The 18,552-nt window shown below is 38.7% G+C and overlaps 2 protein-coding genes across 3 annotated transcripts; one reads left to right on the top strand and one right to left on the bottom strand.

The window, feature by feature from the left end:
• Positions 1-418: 418 nt before the first annotated feature.
• LOC134752178 (cyclin-dependent kinase 9) lies at positions 419-5,599 on the bottom strand. Its single transcript, XM_063687789.1, has 5 exons — positions 4,847-5,599; positions 3,027-3,112; positions 2,252-2,389; positions 1,088-1,167; positions 419-786 (listed from the first exon to the last, which is right to left on the bottom strand). The coding sequence occupies exons 1-5, from the start codon at positions 5,529-5,531 to the stop codon at positions 567-569; spliced, it is 1,209 nt and encodes a 402-aa protein (XP_063543859.1). The 5' UTR covers positions 5,532-5,599; the 3' UTR covers positions 419-566.
• Positions 5,600-5,856: 257 nt separating this feature from the next.
• On the top strand, positions 5,857-18,473 carry LOC134752157 (sorting nexin-7-like). Of its 2 annotated transcripts, XM_063687759.1 has the most exons (10): positions 5,857-5,965; positions 7,616-7,768; positions 8,697-8,816; positions 9,436-9,577; positions 9,958-10,040; positions 10,495-10,583; positions 11,383-11,511; positions 13,412-13,611; positions 15,893-15,935; positions 16,045-18,473. In XM_063687759.1, the coding sequence occupies exons 2-10, from the start codon at positions 7,631-7,633 to the stop codon at positions 16,451-16,453; spliced, it is 1,353 nt and encodes a 450-aa protein (XP_063543829.1). In that variant the 5' UTR covers positions 5,857-5,965; positions 7,616-7,630; the 3' UTR covers positions 16,454-18,473. The 2 variants fall into 2 exon arrangements, with proteins under 2 accessions (XP_063543829.1, XP_063543830.1); XM_063687760.1 differs by lacking the exons at positions 5,857-5,965; positions 7,616-7,768; positions 8,697-8,816 and adding an exon at positions 8,839-8,952.
• The last annotated feature ends 79 nt before the right edge of the window (positions 18,474-18,552 follow it).

The following is an 18,552-nucleotide window of genomic DNA, read 5'->3' on the forward strand; positions in this document are numbered from 1 at the left end:
AATCTCAATGCTCGAAACACAAAACCTCCGTTTTTCTCAGTGTATGTTTTGTGTCCCAACTCATTCCAAGCGATTTAAGAAGTTTGTGACATGTGGCGTTTTGTGTTCCAAATCTAAGAATACAGTTTTTGTGTGTGAAGTTAAAGAATGCCGAGGGTTTGTGTTTCAAAAATATGAATTCTGAGGTTTTGTGTTTCTAATCCAAAAAATATTGAGGTCTTTCAAAATGTCCGTTTCCCTTAACCTATTGACAACAGCAGGGGCGTAGCTAGAGGATATGGCGTACGGGGCAGTCACCAAATTTGCGCCCTCTGACGACTGACAAAAGTTTTCCTGCTGCTGCCTTTTGCCCATTTTGGCGCCCCCCCTTGGATTGCCCCCTCTGCCCCCCCCCCTAGTTACGCCGCTGGACAACAGTTGGCCGAACGTTAATTGCAATTAACCAGTACAAATTGAACTGTAACGGACGGCTACAGTTTACGGTTCTTTTTGTACTGGTTAATGGTTAATTGCATTAACGTTTCGGACATTACTGATTGACAATGACTGATACTTGGACCCGTGACTCAGAACACGCGATCCTGATACCCCGAGTCCTGCACAGAGGTCTGAGGTTTAGGCGCCGCTCCGGCCACATGGTGGTGGTGACGCAGGTGGCCGGGGCGGCGGGGAGGGGCGAGGTACTCGAACATGCTCTGCGTGTGCTGGGCGAGCATGTTCGCGAGCTCGCACGGCATCGGGTCCGTCCAGAAGAAATCGTGGTTTAGTGCGGTGTCGGCGTCGTACCTGACAATGTTAAAATAGGAATTCTAGCGTGGAATCTTGGGTAGTGAGGGATTCAAGTGCCCTGATATGAATAATGAGGGCTATCGTTTTTTTGCTCACCAGTTGGCGCTTCTGTTGATGGTGGTCCAAAAGACTAAAGAACAGCTGCCAGTCATTGAAGTGATAAGTGACATTTGACATTTCGAACTATGGAAAAGACCACCATCTACACTAGCGCCCCTAGCGGCGAATTCATACGCGTTAGCCCTCATTTCAAAAAGCAGTATTGATTTCAAAGTATTTTGAGATGTAACAAACTCACCTTTTAGCGGGGTCTAGCTGCAGCAGCTTATCCAGCAGGTCGCAGCCGTAGGGGTCCTTCACGTACGGCTTTAGCCTTTCCTGTACCAAGAAGATAGGGGTTAGAGTTATGGCAAGGTTAAATTTAATCTTCAAACTGCAAAAATATATTTTTTGAGTTTAGGCTAGATATATAATTTAAAAGTGCTTGTTGCCTATTTGAATAAAGAATATTTTGACTTTGACTTTGACTATAAAAGAATTAGATTATCATGTATATTTGAAAGTACATATACAGTTTATACGCGCGCGTCTTGGTTTAGTATGAAAAAATTTTTTGTATGTCACATTTCTCAAAAGATTCTCGTGAAATTATGTGCGGAGTAATGGGGGGGTTTACTAGGTCGACGGCCCACAGCGCCACTAGTTACTTCAGGAAAGTTCTTGTTACGAAGTGTCTTGCTATTTCAGTCAGTCTCGGTACAAAAATTACTGACGTTAAATTTCTCCAGGATGGTACACATTTTCCAAGATGGCTGCGACTTCTCGAGGTCCCCAAATGTCAAATAGTGTGTATGTTAATTAACATACATACCAAATTTCATATCTTTGGAAGGATTTCGAGGTTAGACTTAATCCGATTGTACTATAAGACGCGGTATAAAATATACACTATCCATATTTGTTTTATATACTTAAAATGTATAAAATCACGTTTGTTTGTTGTGTGAAGTAGCATGACAAATACGAACGTTTCCGAGAAAATACGATGGAAAACAATTTATGCACTACATCTACCACATTGCATTTCAAATACAAGTCTAATAGAAGCGCTTTAGGGCGTCCGCTGGCGCGGGTGCAGACTGCACAGAGCGGGCGCACGCATCATCATCAATCATCATTGATCATGGTCATTGGCATCATTGGTCATTGGCATCATTGGTCATGTGTCATTGTAGGTAAAATCCGTCGCACGAGACCGCGCCAGTTAGCGTCGCTCATAATGTTACGTATGCTACTGTATGCAATGTGTAAGGTGTCATGGCGAATAAACGTCAGTGCGTATCTAAGCAGCATTTGTTTCACTCGTCCCGTTCCAATATACAACACATACTATTTTTCGTTAACCCTCTCACCCGCTCCGTGCAACCGCGCCAGCTCGCGGACACACTTAGTTTCAACCCACCTTGACCTTCCTCTTCTGACCCTTGGGTAGTTCCATCTTATTGTACAGATCTAGGGCTTCAACGCCGGGCCACACGTCCGGGGTGCACGAGCCACAGAGCTGGGAGATCAGGATCAGTTGCTGCTGTTCAGTGGCGCCCTGTAGAAAAGAGTGTTATTATTAAGTGCTAAAGTTAAGTTGCCGTCACTATTCTTGCTTCTCTAGAGAGATCGGGGCGGGCGGGTTGTTGTTGTTGTCACGCTCACGGCCCGATAGCGCCGCGCTCACAACCCGCCCGCCCCGCTGAAAAACTAAAGTCAATTCCTTAAAAAATCAAAATGATAATTTTTGTATGGTTCAGATTGTGTTGAATTGAATTAATTTTTGCATTTTTCTGCCGACCTCATACTAAAAACCCCCCTTTTAATTTGCAGATGTTACCTTCCATTCCATATTATCAAAGATAATATATAGGATAGAGGGGTACTGTCATTGTAAATTTACTGTCATCTATCGACACACTATTAAAACTAAAAATAAAACCCGTTTTGACCCGTTCTTTCACTGATATGTGTTAACATACGAAACTGTCAACGCCATTTAGCCGAGAATAGGCCAAAGGTTGGTATTGGTGGTAGTGCCATCTGTCCGAGAATCAAATTTTCTTGATTTCCGAGGCACATTTTTTTTTCGTTAAGACTGTATTCATCTTATACGGAGTTACATAGGTCTTTGATATTATTAAGTTCTGGGTTTGATCTAAAATTCTTAAGCTTCTAAATTTAATCCAACATACCTGCATGATGGGTGACCGAGTCCACATCTCAGCCATGATGCAACCTGCGCCCCACATATCCACTGGAGGTCCATAATTACGGTCCCCTGAAATAGAATTTAGTTATGTGTCAAAGTTCAAGGAATCCTTCACCTATGAATGAATATGGAAGAGTGATAGAGAGGCAGATAATGTAATTTCGATGATCAATCTATCACATTTGCAGTATGCCCTCTGGTTTCACGGCATTAAAATTTTCCAAATATATTTTATGTAATGTCTTTTCCATCCATGGGGTCATCTTCGAGAAAATGTCCCTTTCTTAATGTCTCCGTCGTCAGCTGTGTCACTTTATACCCGTAAAGTAACACTGTCTTGTCTCCAGACGGCATCAAAGATGGCTTTTGTGCTAACAGAAATACTCTTAAGACGATAGTGGACAACCAAGGGGTTATCTACAAAGTGTATTAGTAGAATATGGTGCAACAGTATTACTAAGAAACTGAATCAGAATCAGAATCAGAATCATCGCATTTATTCGTGATAAACTATGACATACAAAAGTATAAAAGAACAAAGAAATATAAACATAAAAATAAATAGTTTACCACGAAATGGTCCCGCCTCAGCATAATGCTAACCCAAAAGTCAGCGCTGATCTTCCGGCGAAACCATTTTGAGGGCCACGAACGAACGCAGCTGTACGACACGGCCCTATTTTAAAACACAGAACGCGACTTTGCGGCGGCGAATGGGCGGCGATCAGCGCCATCTAATCTGCCGGTGAGATGTCATGATGACATAGAGGGCCATGTCGTACATGTGCTGATTAATGTATTATTTATATAAAAATAATAATATATAACACTAGTATTTGGTACAAGCAAAAGAAAATCAACGTGATTACATAACAAAAACTAAAAATACAATCTTACAATATAAAATAGTGGATGTGTTTACTTTGCCAAAGTGAAAGTTCGTACATACGACTGACAATGAAAGTCTCCAAGTTTGTTACAATTGTTACACGAGGAAGATGAATTACACATATAGATATAAATATAACACACAATAGTGAAGTAAGAATTGCAAGGCAGCGACAGAGATAGAAATGCCAACAAAACAAAATTATACAGTCTCATTGAGTTAACATAAGGATAGGACAGAAAAAATCAGGTATCTATATTTATATTATTGGAAACTGCTACTATTGTCAATCAAAGTTGTGTCAGCGAACAGTCTCATAGCGAAGAGTCTTGACCAACACCTAGAGAGACTCTCGCTGGGTGGCTGGATCAAGGGTCAGATGTAGAAGGCGGTAATTTTGGACACGGCGCGTATAGTACGTTGGTTCCTCACTCTGCGGCCCTGACCACCGGCAGCTTGGGCCTTGCCCTGCTGCCGGTGACACCCTAGGTTAGGTTTTTATAATGTATTTATATATTTTTTGTAATGATTTGTAAGTGCTTTTAAACTTTACTTTTATATCCATATTATAAAAACCCTAACTTAAGATAAAGGTTTGAACATAAAAGTACATGATAATGCTTACAAACTAATTGGAAGGGAAAGTGGCTCAGCTAATATATATAATGATAAATAAATGAAAAAAAAAATGAAAAAAAAAAAAATTGTTTATTTCGTTTAAGAATTACTTATACAGGTAAGTGTTGGTGCCTCTTTTTAAGTAAGAAAATACCTGTGTTAAGAGGCCCCGATGAATGAATGAATGAATTTAATGAATGAAATGTGTTTCATTTATTTACATTATAACTGATAATTATTGACTTTATCTGGCAATGTAAAGATATGGGTTATAAAGTAGAAAAACAAAAACTTACCTAAAAGCAGTTCTGGAGGCCTGTACCACAATGTAACCACTCTGTTTGTGTATTTATTGACTTGTCCAGATTTGGCAACACTAAAAGCTCTCGCTAGACCGAAATCAGCCAACTTAAGAATCCCATTCTTGGTTATTAACACATTGGCAGCTTTCATATCTCTATGCAGAATCTTATTGCTGTGTATGTAATATAGACCATTTAATAACTGCTGCATGACCTTTTTAATCTCTCCCAAGCTAAATTTAACGTTCATATTTGATAACAATCCAGCCAAGTCGTGTTCACAGAAGTCGAAAACGAGGTAAAATGTCGACCTATATTTATTATGCAATGTAGCCTTTGTTCTGCATATTTCTATCAAATTAACGACGTTCTCGTGTTTGAGGAGCTGTAGGATCTTTATTTCTCGCAAAGCCGTGATAGGGAAGCCTTCCTTCTCATTATCCATGAGAACTTTTTTCATGGCAACGAATTTTTTCGAAGAGTTTCTAGCCCGCGCTTTAAAGACCTCTCCGAAGGTTCCCTGGCCGATTTTAGCGACTTTTTCATATTTAGAAGACTCGTCACAGAAGGGAAAGTCGAAATCTTCTATGTATTTCTCCTTTTCCCTCATACTGAGGATTGTGGAGCTGGTGCTGATGACTGGCGGAGGCTGCTCGCGAGGAGCGCTCGCGCCCTGCATTTTGGCACTAATCTTGGTAGCTTTTTGTAAACTTCTCCGTAAAATGATTTTTAGAAGCGCTTGGGAAATTCACGGTGTATCATTTATAATAATATTCGATAATTATAAACAAATACCATTTGCCACATTCACGAATTTCACAAGAGAAGGCAAAACTGTCAAAAATTTAAAAAAAAACAGACGACAATTTATTTCAGCCATATGGATAAACGCTTAAATATTCACTTAATTTATGCGCAGCTTTATAGCGTTCCTATTTACGTTATGCGAGGACGCTTATATGCCAACTTAATATCGATCCAAAATGACGGTCCATATATGCTACGTGTAAAGGAACGGAATGTTTCCTGTCATCCTTTCGAGCGTAGACCTCTTTATTTGTTATTTAAATTATAGGATAACTGTATATACAATACAATACTCAGTGATAACAGGTGAATATAAATAAACATTTACTTTCACTGCCTTCCGTCCTCCAGTGGATTTTGTAAGTGCTACGTGTAAACAAATTTTGCAACGTATTATCGACCCATACTTTAAGTAGGACAGAATGTTTGTGTCTGTTTTTATAAATTTTGCGTTACGTTATCATTAGGTCATAATGCAATTGAATTACCGGAAACGCCCTTTATTTCTTTCTATGCTACGTGTTCTACTGAGCGGTAGCCATTTCAAATATAAAAACTGTCCTGTATGATTTAGTCTGCATTTTCAAATAAGCAAGTATTAATTAATTTAATAAAACTAATTAAATTGCACGACTGTGATGACTAGTAAGTAGTAATTTTTCTCTGCTAAAGTGGTAAATACACATAATAAAACATAAAAGTAGGTGGACAATGACAATGTAAAATCCAAGAATAGTCCCATAGTGTAAGTAACATAAAATTGTTAAGTGCTTATATACATGAGTGTAGAGTTTACAGTAGTATGTAAAAATCTGAGTTACTGAGCTATAATTTTATTTAATATAATTGCAAGTAAAATATGAGTCAGTCAGGTATGACAAAACATTGCTGTTTTGCTTCAGGTTTTCTTGCTGTTGTTGTCTGTACAGTCAAGGGCATAAACATACAGTACCGGCCAACAATATACAAATATATAAATATATGTTTTTACAGTATAACTTTTTATTTTTTATTTATGAGTGATTTCCACCTCACTGCTTTAGGTAGTCTAGTAGACTATTCCTTTGTACAAGTGATGAGAAAAATTGGCCGCATAGAATGGTTTTTTGTAGAAGTTTTTTTTTTAATGTATTGTCAAGTTCATTTTTTTAGTAGAGATTTTTTAGTAATATGCTGAGTCTCCTATTGTAATTCACAGTATTTCATTGTAGTATTCATCATATATTTGTATAAAATGACTAGTAAAATATGCAAACACTCAAATGTGATATATTATTGGCCGGTACTGTATATACATTCCCAAAGTTTCAAAAATATGTGTACGCTCTTACACCTTAGACAATTTACATGTGTTGTGATCATCATGAATCTTTATCTTAAAGATTAGTTTTATAAATTTAATCACAACTTGTTTTGAATAAATTATTAAATTTTATTTTTATTAAACTTTTAATACCTAAAGTTATAAAACTGGTTTTGGTTAAAATATAAAGGGTTATTTGTAAAAATGTATTTAAAAAAGTATCTATACATTGAATGGTAACTTATCTCTTGCCACAATGTACCTACATAATGTACGCGATAACTGCGGATGCCAGGGAATGGCTATCAAACTTAGATCTAAGACTATAGTACACATAATGTCAACTTTATCTTTGTTTTTATCATTCATCAATAAATGAATGATACTACTCTTAATTATGTAAATGTTGTAAATGTTATAATTAGACTAACACTTAGTTTATAGGTTCCCTAGTTTGAGTATCACTAACAAAATATGGATTTTTTTGAAAGTCTGAATTAAATAATTTTTATTTTTTATTTTATTTATTATAAAGCCATATGATAATAATAATGTACCTACCTACATTATTGTTTATTGTTCAACAACCCTATTTAAAGCTTATCCTTTGCTCTACTATTAATTATCAATATTATTATGTTATGTCCATTCAGAACAGGGGCAGCAAAATGGCGAGTGAGAGCAGTTCCGCAGTATTAGACCTCAATGATGACCCGACTGAAGACACGGACGCACCAAGCGTCACTGAAGGCACACAGGATGGGTCCCCACTCATCATGGAGCACGGATATGATATAGCTGTTAAGGTATCACTACATAGTATGAAACAAAGTAGTTTTCAGCTGTCTGTCCAGTCAGTCATGTATGCTTAGATCTTTAATTATGCAACGGATTTTGATGCGGTTTTTTAAATATGCATCTCTCTCTCTGTTTAGCCTTTTTCTACCCTTTGGGTGTAGGCCTCCTTCATTTTGCGCCATTCGTCGTGGTTCTGTGCGACTTGGAGCCACTGTTTCCCCGCAGTCTTCTTGATGTCGTCGTCCCAACGCATTTGGGGTCTACTTTGAGGACGCTCTTCCCCCCATGGTCGCCACTCGAGTAGTCGTTTGCTCCACGAATCGGTCTTTCTTGCTATAAAGGTTAATATGCATATAAAGGTTAATATGTGTAATTTGTAAAGGTTTTGTGTAAAGTAGTTGAACTACCTGTGCAAAGTCAGGGCGGGTCGCTAGTATCCTTATAAATACGTTATTTCTGTTAGAACAGCAGTAGTAAAACGGCAAGCAAGAGCAGTTGCTGATAAGATGAAAAGGGACAAAGTCGAATGACCGGTTCTCCTTATAAACATAGTCTTCATTTTCCTCTATGGATATTAACATTATGGAAAATGTGGCATCATTTTATTATTAGTAGTCTGTATTTTTTCAATTTAACAGCAATGTGGATCTCTATAACAAGCAACTAAATTATACTTGTAATTATGTGAAATTAAATATTATGTAACATTAATACAAGGAAATAAAAATACAGTTTCTTACAATTAATATTGTGAAGTTAGAACTTTTCTATATGCCTCCGTGTATCTGACATTAAGTCCGCCATTTTTTAAACATTTTGTGTAATTATTTAAATAAATCAAAATAAATATTGATAATAATGTTTTTCCTTCATAATCCTAGTTGTGAGCACCAAATTGTAACAACCCCCTTAAAATTGATCTTTACGTTTTATCAGGTGGACGCCCCAATGAAGCAGCTCTCAACATTGGAGACTTTCGTGACGTATCGCGTGCGCTGCGTGTGCGCACGCTGGCCGACGCCTCCTCACGTGCGCCGGCGGTACAACCACTTCAAGGTACACTACATTATACAATAGTCAGGCAATGAAGCAGCTCTCAACACTAGAGACGTTCGTGACATACCGCGTGCGCTGCGTGTGCGCACGCTGGCCGACGCCTCCTTACGTGCGCCGGCGGTACAACCACTTCAAGGTGCATTACGTTTTATAGAAGTTGACCAATAAACACACCTTTATAAAACTACACATCAGAACTAGTTTAATACAAAAGTGTGTGTGTGTAATCGCGATTGAAGTCAAACTTCTTTGACGTTTATGGCTATGTTGGCACTTTGACGTGTGTCCTATTGTGCGTGTGTCACTACTGAGCGTTACTTCCGTCAGAAAAAAATCTGAGTTACCCTCTAGTCGCGCCTAAAAAAGTTTTACTTCAAAAAAAGCAGAAGTGCATTGATACAATTTTACAGGTTCTACACAGGTTTTTTGCAAAGTGTGAGATTTAGACTTGTAAAATTAATACGTTTAGCTTTATTAAATTCGATTATCACAGTTGAATTATTAAAAAAAAAGTATTCAAGAGATGTTTTCTTAAATCCCACTCGGGTCTACCTTGATTTTAAAGTGTCCTAGGTGATGTAACCACGGCAACGGGTGACAAATAATAACTTGTGTGCAGGTGCTCCACCGTCGCCTAACGAACGCCCACGCGTGGCTGGCGCCTCCGCCGCTGCCGCCGCTGCACTCAGCGCGCCAGCAGCTTGACCGCTATGAACCATCGTTCGTGTTGCTCCGCGCTATGGCCCTTGATGCTTTTCTTAGTAAGTACTCTTTATCTTAACCTCGTAAGGCCCACCATACAAAGTTTCCCTATTTTTAATTTGAACCTTGTTGGATAGTAGGTTAGGGTGACTTTCGTTTGTTTTAGAAAACAATGAAACAAAAGAAATCAGGGTTCGAAATTATCCAGATAATTATAGTCTGATAATTATCCGATAAATATCCGATAAATATCGGATAATTATCCCAGGTTTGGATGGTGCTATATTTATTTTAATTGAATTCTTTAGTAAATTTTAAAATCTCGTCTTAGAATCTTCGTAAATACCATTCGCAATTTTGTTGATAAAGAAACTTAATTAGTATCTTAGTTGACGTAATTCACATCATATATTATTAAATATACTACTTTTCTTTACAGATCGCGTCGCGAAACATCCAATTCTAACCCATAGTGACGATTTCCGTCTCTTTCTCACCACACCGGACGAAGACTTGGACAAGGTAAACTTTAGGCACAGAATAAATAATAGTACTACCGTGCAGAAAGGAAACTTCCTACTAAACCGAAGTTTGACAGCGGTTCAGGGTAGAATCATGCTGTCCCTTTCTAATATATGACATTATCCATCTCGGCTATTTAGGGTTGTTAAAATTCAAGTCATTATCTGAGGTCGTGCACGCAAAAGGACGTCAAGTTGTGCCAACCCTAATAATTGCTCGGAGCAATGCTGAGCCGAACGGAGCCGAGTTTGCCCGAAGCGAGGAGTTTCGCATTCCTGCTTTGGGTTAATAAATAATTATAATGGATGGCTACAAGAAATAGCATGAAGTTTTAAATTTTAAATAGTTTTTTAGCTTTGAGCTTTTACTCTACCGCAAAATATGTATTTTTCTAATTCATTTACCTCCTTTACTGTCGATCGATATTCTAAATAATTTATTTTATTTTATTTAGGTATTCAAAAGTGAAAGCAGCGCCCTCAACTTGTGGGGCCTAAGCTCTTTATACAGCGGCGGCGAGGCCAAACCGGCCAATGGGGCCAGGTGAGTACTTTAAGAAGTAATTTTGTAATAAATAACCTCCGAAAATACTGACTTCTCAAAAGAGTGTAATATTTCGTGGTATTCAGACACAATTTTTGTGTTTTGGACAGTTCGGTCGGACCTTCACAGCAAGCAATCCTTTGTCAAAGAACAAAGGATTGTTCTCTCAATGCTGCCCAGAACACTGTGAAAACGCGGCTTTGTTGTTTGTTGTTGGCAAACCCATTTTGTCGGTAGAAAAAGGCGCGTAATTCATATTTTCTATGGGAGGACAACCCTTCACGCTTACATTTTTTAAGGCGGTTGCCTGAGCCAGAAGGCGAAAAATCTCCTTATATGATCATGTTTTTCTAAGAGGCGTTGATATTCGTAGACGTGGAAAAAATATATGTAGTTCTTGACTATATTATCTCTAATAACATAGCTTCCGATACACGAATTATGACACGTCGCTCGATACAATTAATTCCCAAAGTAACCTCTATCTCGGACTTTTAATCAAACTTTACTCGGTTATTCATTATGGGATACTATAAACAAAACAAGAAGAAAAACCAATCTTAACTTAAATAGTAATTTCATAGCTTTCGAATTTCGATATTGTAAGGTGACGTTTTTAAAATAAATAAAAATCGACAAAATTCGATCAAAATTGACACTTGGCGCGCATGATCTTTCCCGTTCTTTCTTGCGAAATGTGACAGTGACAGCGGCAAACCGATGGAACGGCCTTAAGCTGCCGCCTTTTTCTAGTGACGGAAATTGCCAAACTTCATTAATATGAATTTATTGTTTATAGAGTAAAGGATCCGGAATTCAGCTCAGCCGGAGACTATCTGCAGTCGCTACAACAGAAACTGACGTCGCTCTGCGCTCTCACCACCAAACTGTATAAGGGGTCCACTTCACTTGGCACTGAGCTTATCGGGTAACACTTCAATAACTTATGTATTATGGTATTGGAAAGAATCCGGAATTCAGCTACCTGCAGTGGCTGCCACAGAAACTGACGTCGCTCTGCCGTCTTACCACCAAACTGTACAAGGGCTCTACTTCACTTGGCACTGAGCTTATCGGGTAACACTTCAATAACTTATCTATAATGTATTGGAAAGGATCCGGAATTCAGCTACCTGCAGTGGCTGCCACAGAGACTGACGTCGCTCTGCGCTCTCACCACCAAACTGTACAAGGGCTCTATTTCACTTGGCACTGAGCTTATCGGGTAACACTTCAATAACTTATTTATTATGTATTGGAAAGGATCCGGAATTCAGCTACCTGCAGTAGCTGCCACAGAAACTGACGTCACTCTGCGCTCTCACCACCAAACTGTACAAGGGCTCTACTTCACTTGGCACTGAGCTTATCGGGTAACACTTCAATAACTTATTTATTATGTATTGGAAAGGATCCGGAATTCAGCTACCTACAGTAGCTGCCACAGAAACTGACGTCGCTCTGCGCTCGCACCACCAAACTGTATAAGGGCTCTACTTCACTTGGCACTGAGCTTATCGGGTAACACTTCAATAACTTATCTATAATGTATTGGAAAGGATCCGGAATTCGGCTACCTGCAGTGGCTGCCACAGAAACTGACGTCACTCTGCGCTCTCACCACCAAACTGTACAAGGGCTCTACTTCACTTGGCACTGAGCTTATCGGGTAACACTTCAATAACTTACGTATAATGTATTGGAAAGGATCCGGAATTCAGCTACCTGCAGTGGCTGCCACAGAGACTGACGTCGCTCTGCGCTCTCACCACCAACCTGTATAAGGGGTCCACTTCACTTGGCACTGATCTTATCGGGTAACACTTCAATAACTTATGTATAATGTATTGGAAAGGATACGGAATTCAGCTACCTGCAGTGGCTGCCACAGAGACTGACGTCGCTCTGCGCTCTCACCACCAAACTGTATAAGGGGTCCACTTCGCTTGGCACTGAGCTCATAGGGTAAGACTTTCAATAACTTAGGTAAGTATTGTGTATTGTAGTGTAGAGGAAAGGATCCGGAATTCAAATACCTACAGAATAATTTAGATCTTGTAGTTTAGGATCCGGAATTCAGCTCAGCCAGAGACTAATATCTTCAGTCACTACTGTAGAAACTGACGTTGCTATAAGTACTATACGTTTGATAGACTATTTATATAGATGCATCGTAATGTTTATCCTTTCAAGTAGCATACGTCTTTGGCATAAGTCGGATACGCTATTACCAAACTTAAATGGAACTGGGCGGGACATGTAGCCAGGCAAAGTGATGGCAGGTGGGCCAAAATGTTAACGGAATGGTGGCCGCTTTCAGACGAAAGGAGTGCCTGGCGCCCTTTGGCTCGTTGGGTGGACGACATTCGGAAGACTGCGGGTCACTTCTGGATGAGATTGGCTCAGGACCGGGACAAGTTGCGTACTCGAAGAGAGGTCTATGCTCAGCAGTGGGCGATAAAAAGCTGATATGATGATGATGATTATTGATTCCATATTTGTAATTGTTTTTTTTTATACCACGTCGGTGGCAATCAAGCATACGGCCCGCCTGATGGTAAGCAGTTACCGTAGCCTATGGACGCCTTTGTTTTTTTTTGTTTTTTGTAATTTTTGGTTAATTTGATTGCTTGTAAAAATTTACATGTAAAAGTGGCCTTTGCTGATTAAATGTTTGATGTTTGACGTCTGTTAGAGTTGAAAGAATTTAGATTTTATTTTAATTAATCAAATTCCAAATTTAAATGACGTAAATTGTCCGCGAGGCGGTTCCTGCCACTTCATGCAAGGGTTATGAAACCATGATATTAGAAAAGTGTAATTTGTAGGTTAAAGCGTGGTTGCGACGCGTGGTCGGTCCGCGAGCGCGGGCGCGTGGCGGCCGCCGCGGCCGCGGTGGGCGCGGGCGGGGGCGCGGCGGGGGCGGCGCGCGCGCGGGGCGGGCTGCGACACCGCGCCACGCTGCCGCTGCTCGCCGCCTACGCCGCCGCGCATGCGGACAAGATACGGCAGAGGGACGCTTTGCACGGTACGTATCTTAACAACCTTTTTCACATCACCTATTCGAAAAGAGAACTTTTCTTCCCTGCTAGGAGGGATCAAAGTGGCACTTTTCTGTTCAAGGACATTTTGTTGCCAGTATGAAATATTGACACAAAGACATATGAAATTAGTATGCAGATAATCGATTACAATTTCTTTATAATCGATTACGTGCATACAATTTTTCTAACTTAAATAATATTTTGTTGTAATTGTAAACAAAAAATGTAATTATGTAATTAACGTATTTTAAATTAATTAATATCATATTTAAATTAAGTAAATTAATTAATTAGCGTAATATTTTCAAAGAAACGTAAAAAAACTTTAGTTTAATAATTTTCATTTTGACATTTTAGGTCTCCTTAAACGCAGCCATACTTGTCTATGCAATTTAAAAAGTTTATATTTAAAAAAATTGTACAAATATTTCACAAAGCATTATGCGGTTCTGTATTCTGTATAAATTTGTAAATACTTAGTTAAAATCAATAATAATAGGCCTTTTCATCTGTGTCAGATGTTTTAAGCAGCATCCCGGTAACGACACTAATAATAATAAATATAAGTGATATCAGTCTTCATAGTGTTCTTCCGAAGATTTGGTTCAAAGGGGTAAGAGCTAATTTGTTATCAGAAAAATCTACAAAAATAATGTACTTGATTTTCATTGTATCATTTTTGTTGTTTGCTGCTGTTTTTGAAAAGATATTAGGTACATAATTATGAGCTGTAGGTAAGTACTTTTAATTTGTCACTACAGTCACGTCTGAAAATATCGATACGGACAAAGTGCCAGAAGTATGTACCTATACTAAGGTCGTGTACACATATTTTTGGCACTTTGTCCGTATCGATCTTTGCTTAAAATAATAATGTTTTGAAACCTAATGTTAGTATGTAATTTCCTCATAGGTGATGTGAAAAGCAGTATGTGTCACATGGTAGCAAAATTATTTTCACCTTGGGCGTTAACACTTGAATCCCTCACTACGCTCAGGATTCTATGATAGAATCCCTCGCTACGCTCAGGATTCTATTATAGAATCCTTCGCTTCGTTTAGGATTCAATTGTACGCCCTCGCCGTAAATATGTCATTTTGCTCCCTTGTGACACAATCTACTATTTCTACTCGTCGAGTATAATCTGTGTATTACGACTTCGTATGCAACACTACAACCTTACTCTTTTCAACGTTGTATAGTCTATGGCACTTCCGACTCAAGCATAAGAATTTTATCGATACGGTTTGGTCAATTATAAAAATTTTGAAAATAGAACTTCTTACATTTCAGTAAAATATTTCTTGTTTAAGGAGACTCGTTTCAATGCAAATTAGCCTACTTAAACACGCTGCTGCGTCGCATCTGCTTTGTGATTGGTTGGCCAACAATTGCTTCATAAGTCATAAACGCGCATGTGACACCCTTCATATAGCAACATCCATATCCTACGATAACCGCTTAGTGTTGCTTGTTAGTCTCCATAGGCTACGGTGGCCACAATCGAGTAAAACAATTGTCTTAAAATTGAAGTTAACGCGGAGCAGGTACCAGGGCCTCATGAGTTACGAGGAGGTGTCGTTGACCAACCCGCCGGGGGCGCCGGGCCCGCGGCGGCCGCGGCCGCGGCCGGGGCGCGTACGAGTATGAAGGTATCGCGGGCTGCGGCAGCTCGCGTATCTTAGCTGTATACTTTTGGTTTGTTTACCTAAGTATATGATTCTACTAGTTGAAAGTATTATTTTTTTGTCTCGTAAAAAAAGTATTGTATACAATAGTGATATAATCAAGCTTTTCAATCTCGTACCTTAACTTAAGCAACTCAGCAAGCTTCGTTGCTTAAACACGGTACTCGACTGAAAAGCTCTCTATTATATCACGATTGTATAAAATACTATTACGACATCGCGCGGCGGAACGAAAGGTCCGATCGCTGTGTCTCGCTCCAACCTATGGCCGCCCTTCGCCGCTGCCGCCGCCGCGCGATGTCGTGGCCGGGCCGTTAGTTAGAACTTATACGACTTCACATTGTGTGGGAAGAGAGCAATATTTCAAGGGAACATGACGGTGCACAACATTAGAGGCCGGGGCTTTGGGCTTTGTTAGTAGTGACTACTGAGTAATAAACGACAATACACGCAAAGAAGGCGCTCGAACTTTTGTTTCTTTTCTGAATTACAAGCAAAAACAAAATTAATATGTGATCCTGATAAATTTTCGGTATATAACAAATTTTGCGAAAATAATATTTTTTTCTATTTCAGCAACATTTGTGGCGGGCAACAACTCCGATGAACTACATAACAGGTAAATACACGATTACACTGGAACACGATTTGACTGGAATCTTTTGCTTACTCAATTTTCAGTATAACAACAACTTTTTACCATTGCTAATAAAAAAATATATTTGCAGATTAGAACAAGCCTCCGAAGCAATCCGCTCTGAGCTCTCCGACTGGATCCCAAAAACCCACTCCGAGATCAAAGCCCTCCTCCTCGAACTAGCTGACCGACAGGTAACCCTCCACTCCCAAACCCTCCAGGGCTGGGAGAACGCCCTCAAACTCTCCACGGAGACCAACCTCGAACAACTCTTTAAAACGGTCTCTAAGACTGCTGTACAAAACCTCAGTCCATCCAAATGCAGATCAGTCACTCCGACAGAAACCGAAAAAGATTTTGATGATATTGACATAGAGAATATATCGAATGACTCTGATGATAAGGAGCAGATAGGCGCTGTGTCAACGGAGCAAAGCTCAAAATCCGATGACAGGAGTGATCCACTGCAGGAGTTTTCTGAAGTGAATTTGTCTTCGTGATATGATTCCTTATTTTTGAACGTTGTGAAAGATATGCATTGATTAGGGTTTTAAATTTTAATCAAAGCAGATAAATTATTGATATCAAGATTAATTTTGGGTGTAGCATTATTATACATATCTCCTTTCAGTATTTTTTGGTGTGGCACTTTGATAAGACCCTAAGAAAATTGATTATCCTCGTATTCCCGTGGACTTTTGTCTAACTTGATTGTACGGATTAAAAATATTGAATAAAAAATTGATAGGTATAATTTTGATGATATTATTTGGGGCATATTCTATGAAAAGGGACCTTATTGTCGATGGCGCTTACGCCGCACAGCGTCGCGCGGCATTGTATTTATATCGGAGCATCGTTTATAGTGGTGTAAGCGCCATCGACAATAAGGTCCCTTTTTATAGAAAATACCACATTTCATTTGCATAGGATTATTTTATTTGCCTCGCATCTTACATTGTGATAGTACTTTCAACCAGGTTTAACTAATTCTGGGCAGGTACAGAGTGCAGTTATATTTTTGCGTAATATTTTTTAGATTTCAACTACGGTGTATTCGGTTACCCGAAATCACTTTCGGAAATTACTTTCGGAAATTAGGTAATCCCGAAAATCACTCATGTTCCGTTGCAACAAGAGTACTATTTCGGAATTATCCGCTCCTTTTTTAGTGTTTTTCCCTTTCGGAATCACCCGAATACACCTTATTAAATAATTTACAGAGGCAAGTAATTTATATTGTTTATTTTCTATAAAAAGGGACCTTATTGTCGATGGCGCTTACGCCATTATTAACGATGCTCCGATATAAATACAATGCAGCGCGACGCTGTGCGGCGTAAGCGCCATCGACATTAAGGTCCCTTTTCATAGAAAATGCCCCATATTAAGTTAAATAAATACTTTGATTTAAGAAAAAAAAACCGTATTGACGGTAATACATATGTATTAAAAAACCATTTTGAGCATTAAGCCTATTACTATGCTTAATAGTATTCTCTACATTGTATTATTAAATATTATTAGTATTTTCCTTAAAAGCCTGTAACCTGTAGTCACCCAACTCTCCACCATTTAATCTATATAGCTAATTATGAACCAAAAATGTAGACCTTTACCCATGGTACGTCGCATATACTTTTAAGCACATAATAAAATTGTAATCGGGTAGCAATTATTAGCTTCAGAATACATAACGTGTAAAACGGGTCACTATTTATGAAAATTAGTGTAATAAGGACTTTTGCATGTACATTTTGAAGTATAAAAATAGTGAAAATAATGAAATTTTGTGCAATTCAATTCATTTCTAACACTGTCTTCATAGTTTTATGAAGTTTTTGGTCGTTTAACTTTCTATACACTTTGTATAAAAAAATAGATTTTAACAGTTCAAACAATTATTTATAATTATCAAACTACACATTATTTCTAAGACATTATTCTGATGACATGAGTGAACACAACTTTTTTGGGTTTTCTTAACGTACAGAAAAAACTACTATATGGTGGCCACCAATGGTTGGAACTTTCTGAATTAACCTTTTCGACGCAGTGTCAAACACAAAAGCGGTCACTCGGACGCCACGTCACCGAAGTGTCAAAACAAATTGAATTTTATGCAGATGCACGTAGGTCTATATTGCTCTGTGGTCTCCGTCTTTGGCGTTGGACCTGCGGTGCCGATATATCCGTCATTGGCGTCCAAAAGGTTAAGTACTGTGACTAATTACCTGCAAAATGGGTGTCTCGCTGCTTTTTCAGTGTCAATCTTTGGGTAGTTTACCTAACCCTATAAAAATTTGTCCCCTTTTTGTACCAGATCAACTATTTATCCGGAGACAACCCAAAAAAATTAAAATAAAATGTACAAACATAATATTTTAAGAACGCTCATGAAACTATTGACTTTGTCAAATAAACGACCTAGTTTATGTAAATAATGCAATAACTATTTGTATATCAGTACTAGTGTAGTTATTTATTGAAATTATATCAGTAAAGGTTTTATAGTGAGAATGTCTTTTATTTTGAGACGGTGTGAAAATTACCCATGATGTAGATTTTTTTGCATTTTCTTTCGAGACCTATGTTTTCT

This window comes from Cydia strobilella, chromosome 24 (assembly GCF_947568885.1).
Source record: "Cydia strobilella chromosome 24, ilCydStro3.1, whole genome shotgun sequence".
Classification (NCBI taxonomy): Eukaryota; Metazoa; Arthropoda; class Insecta; order Lepidoptera; family Tortricidae; genus Cydia; species Cydia strobilella.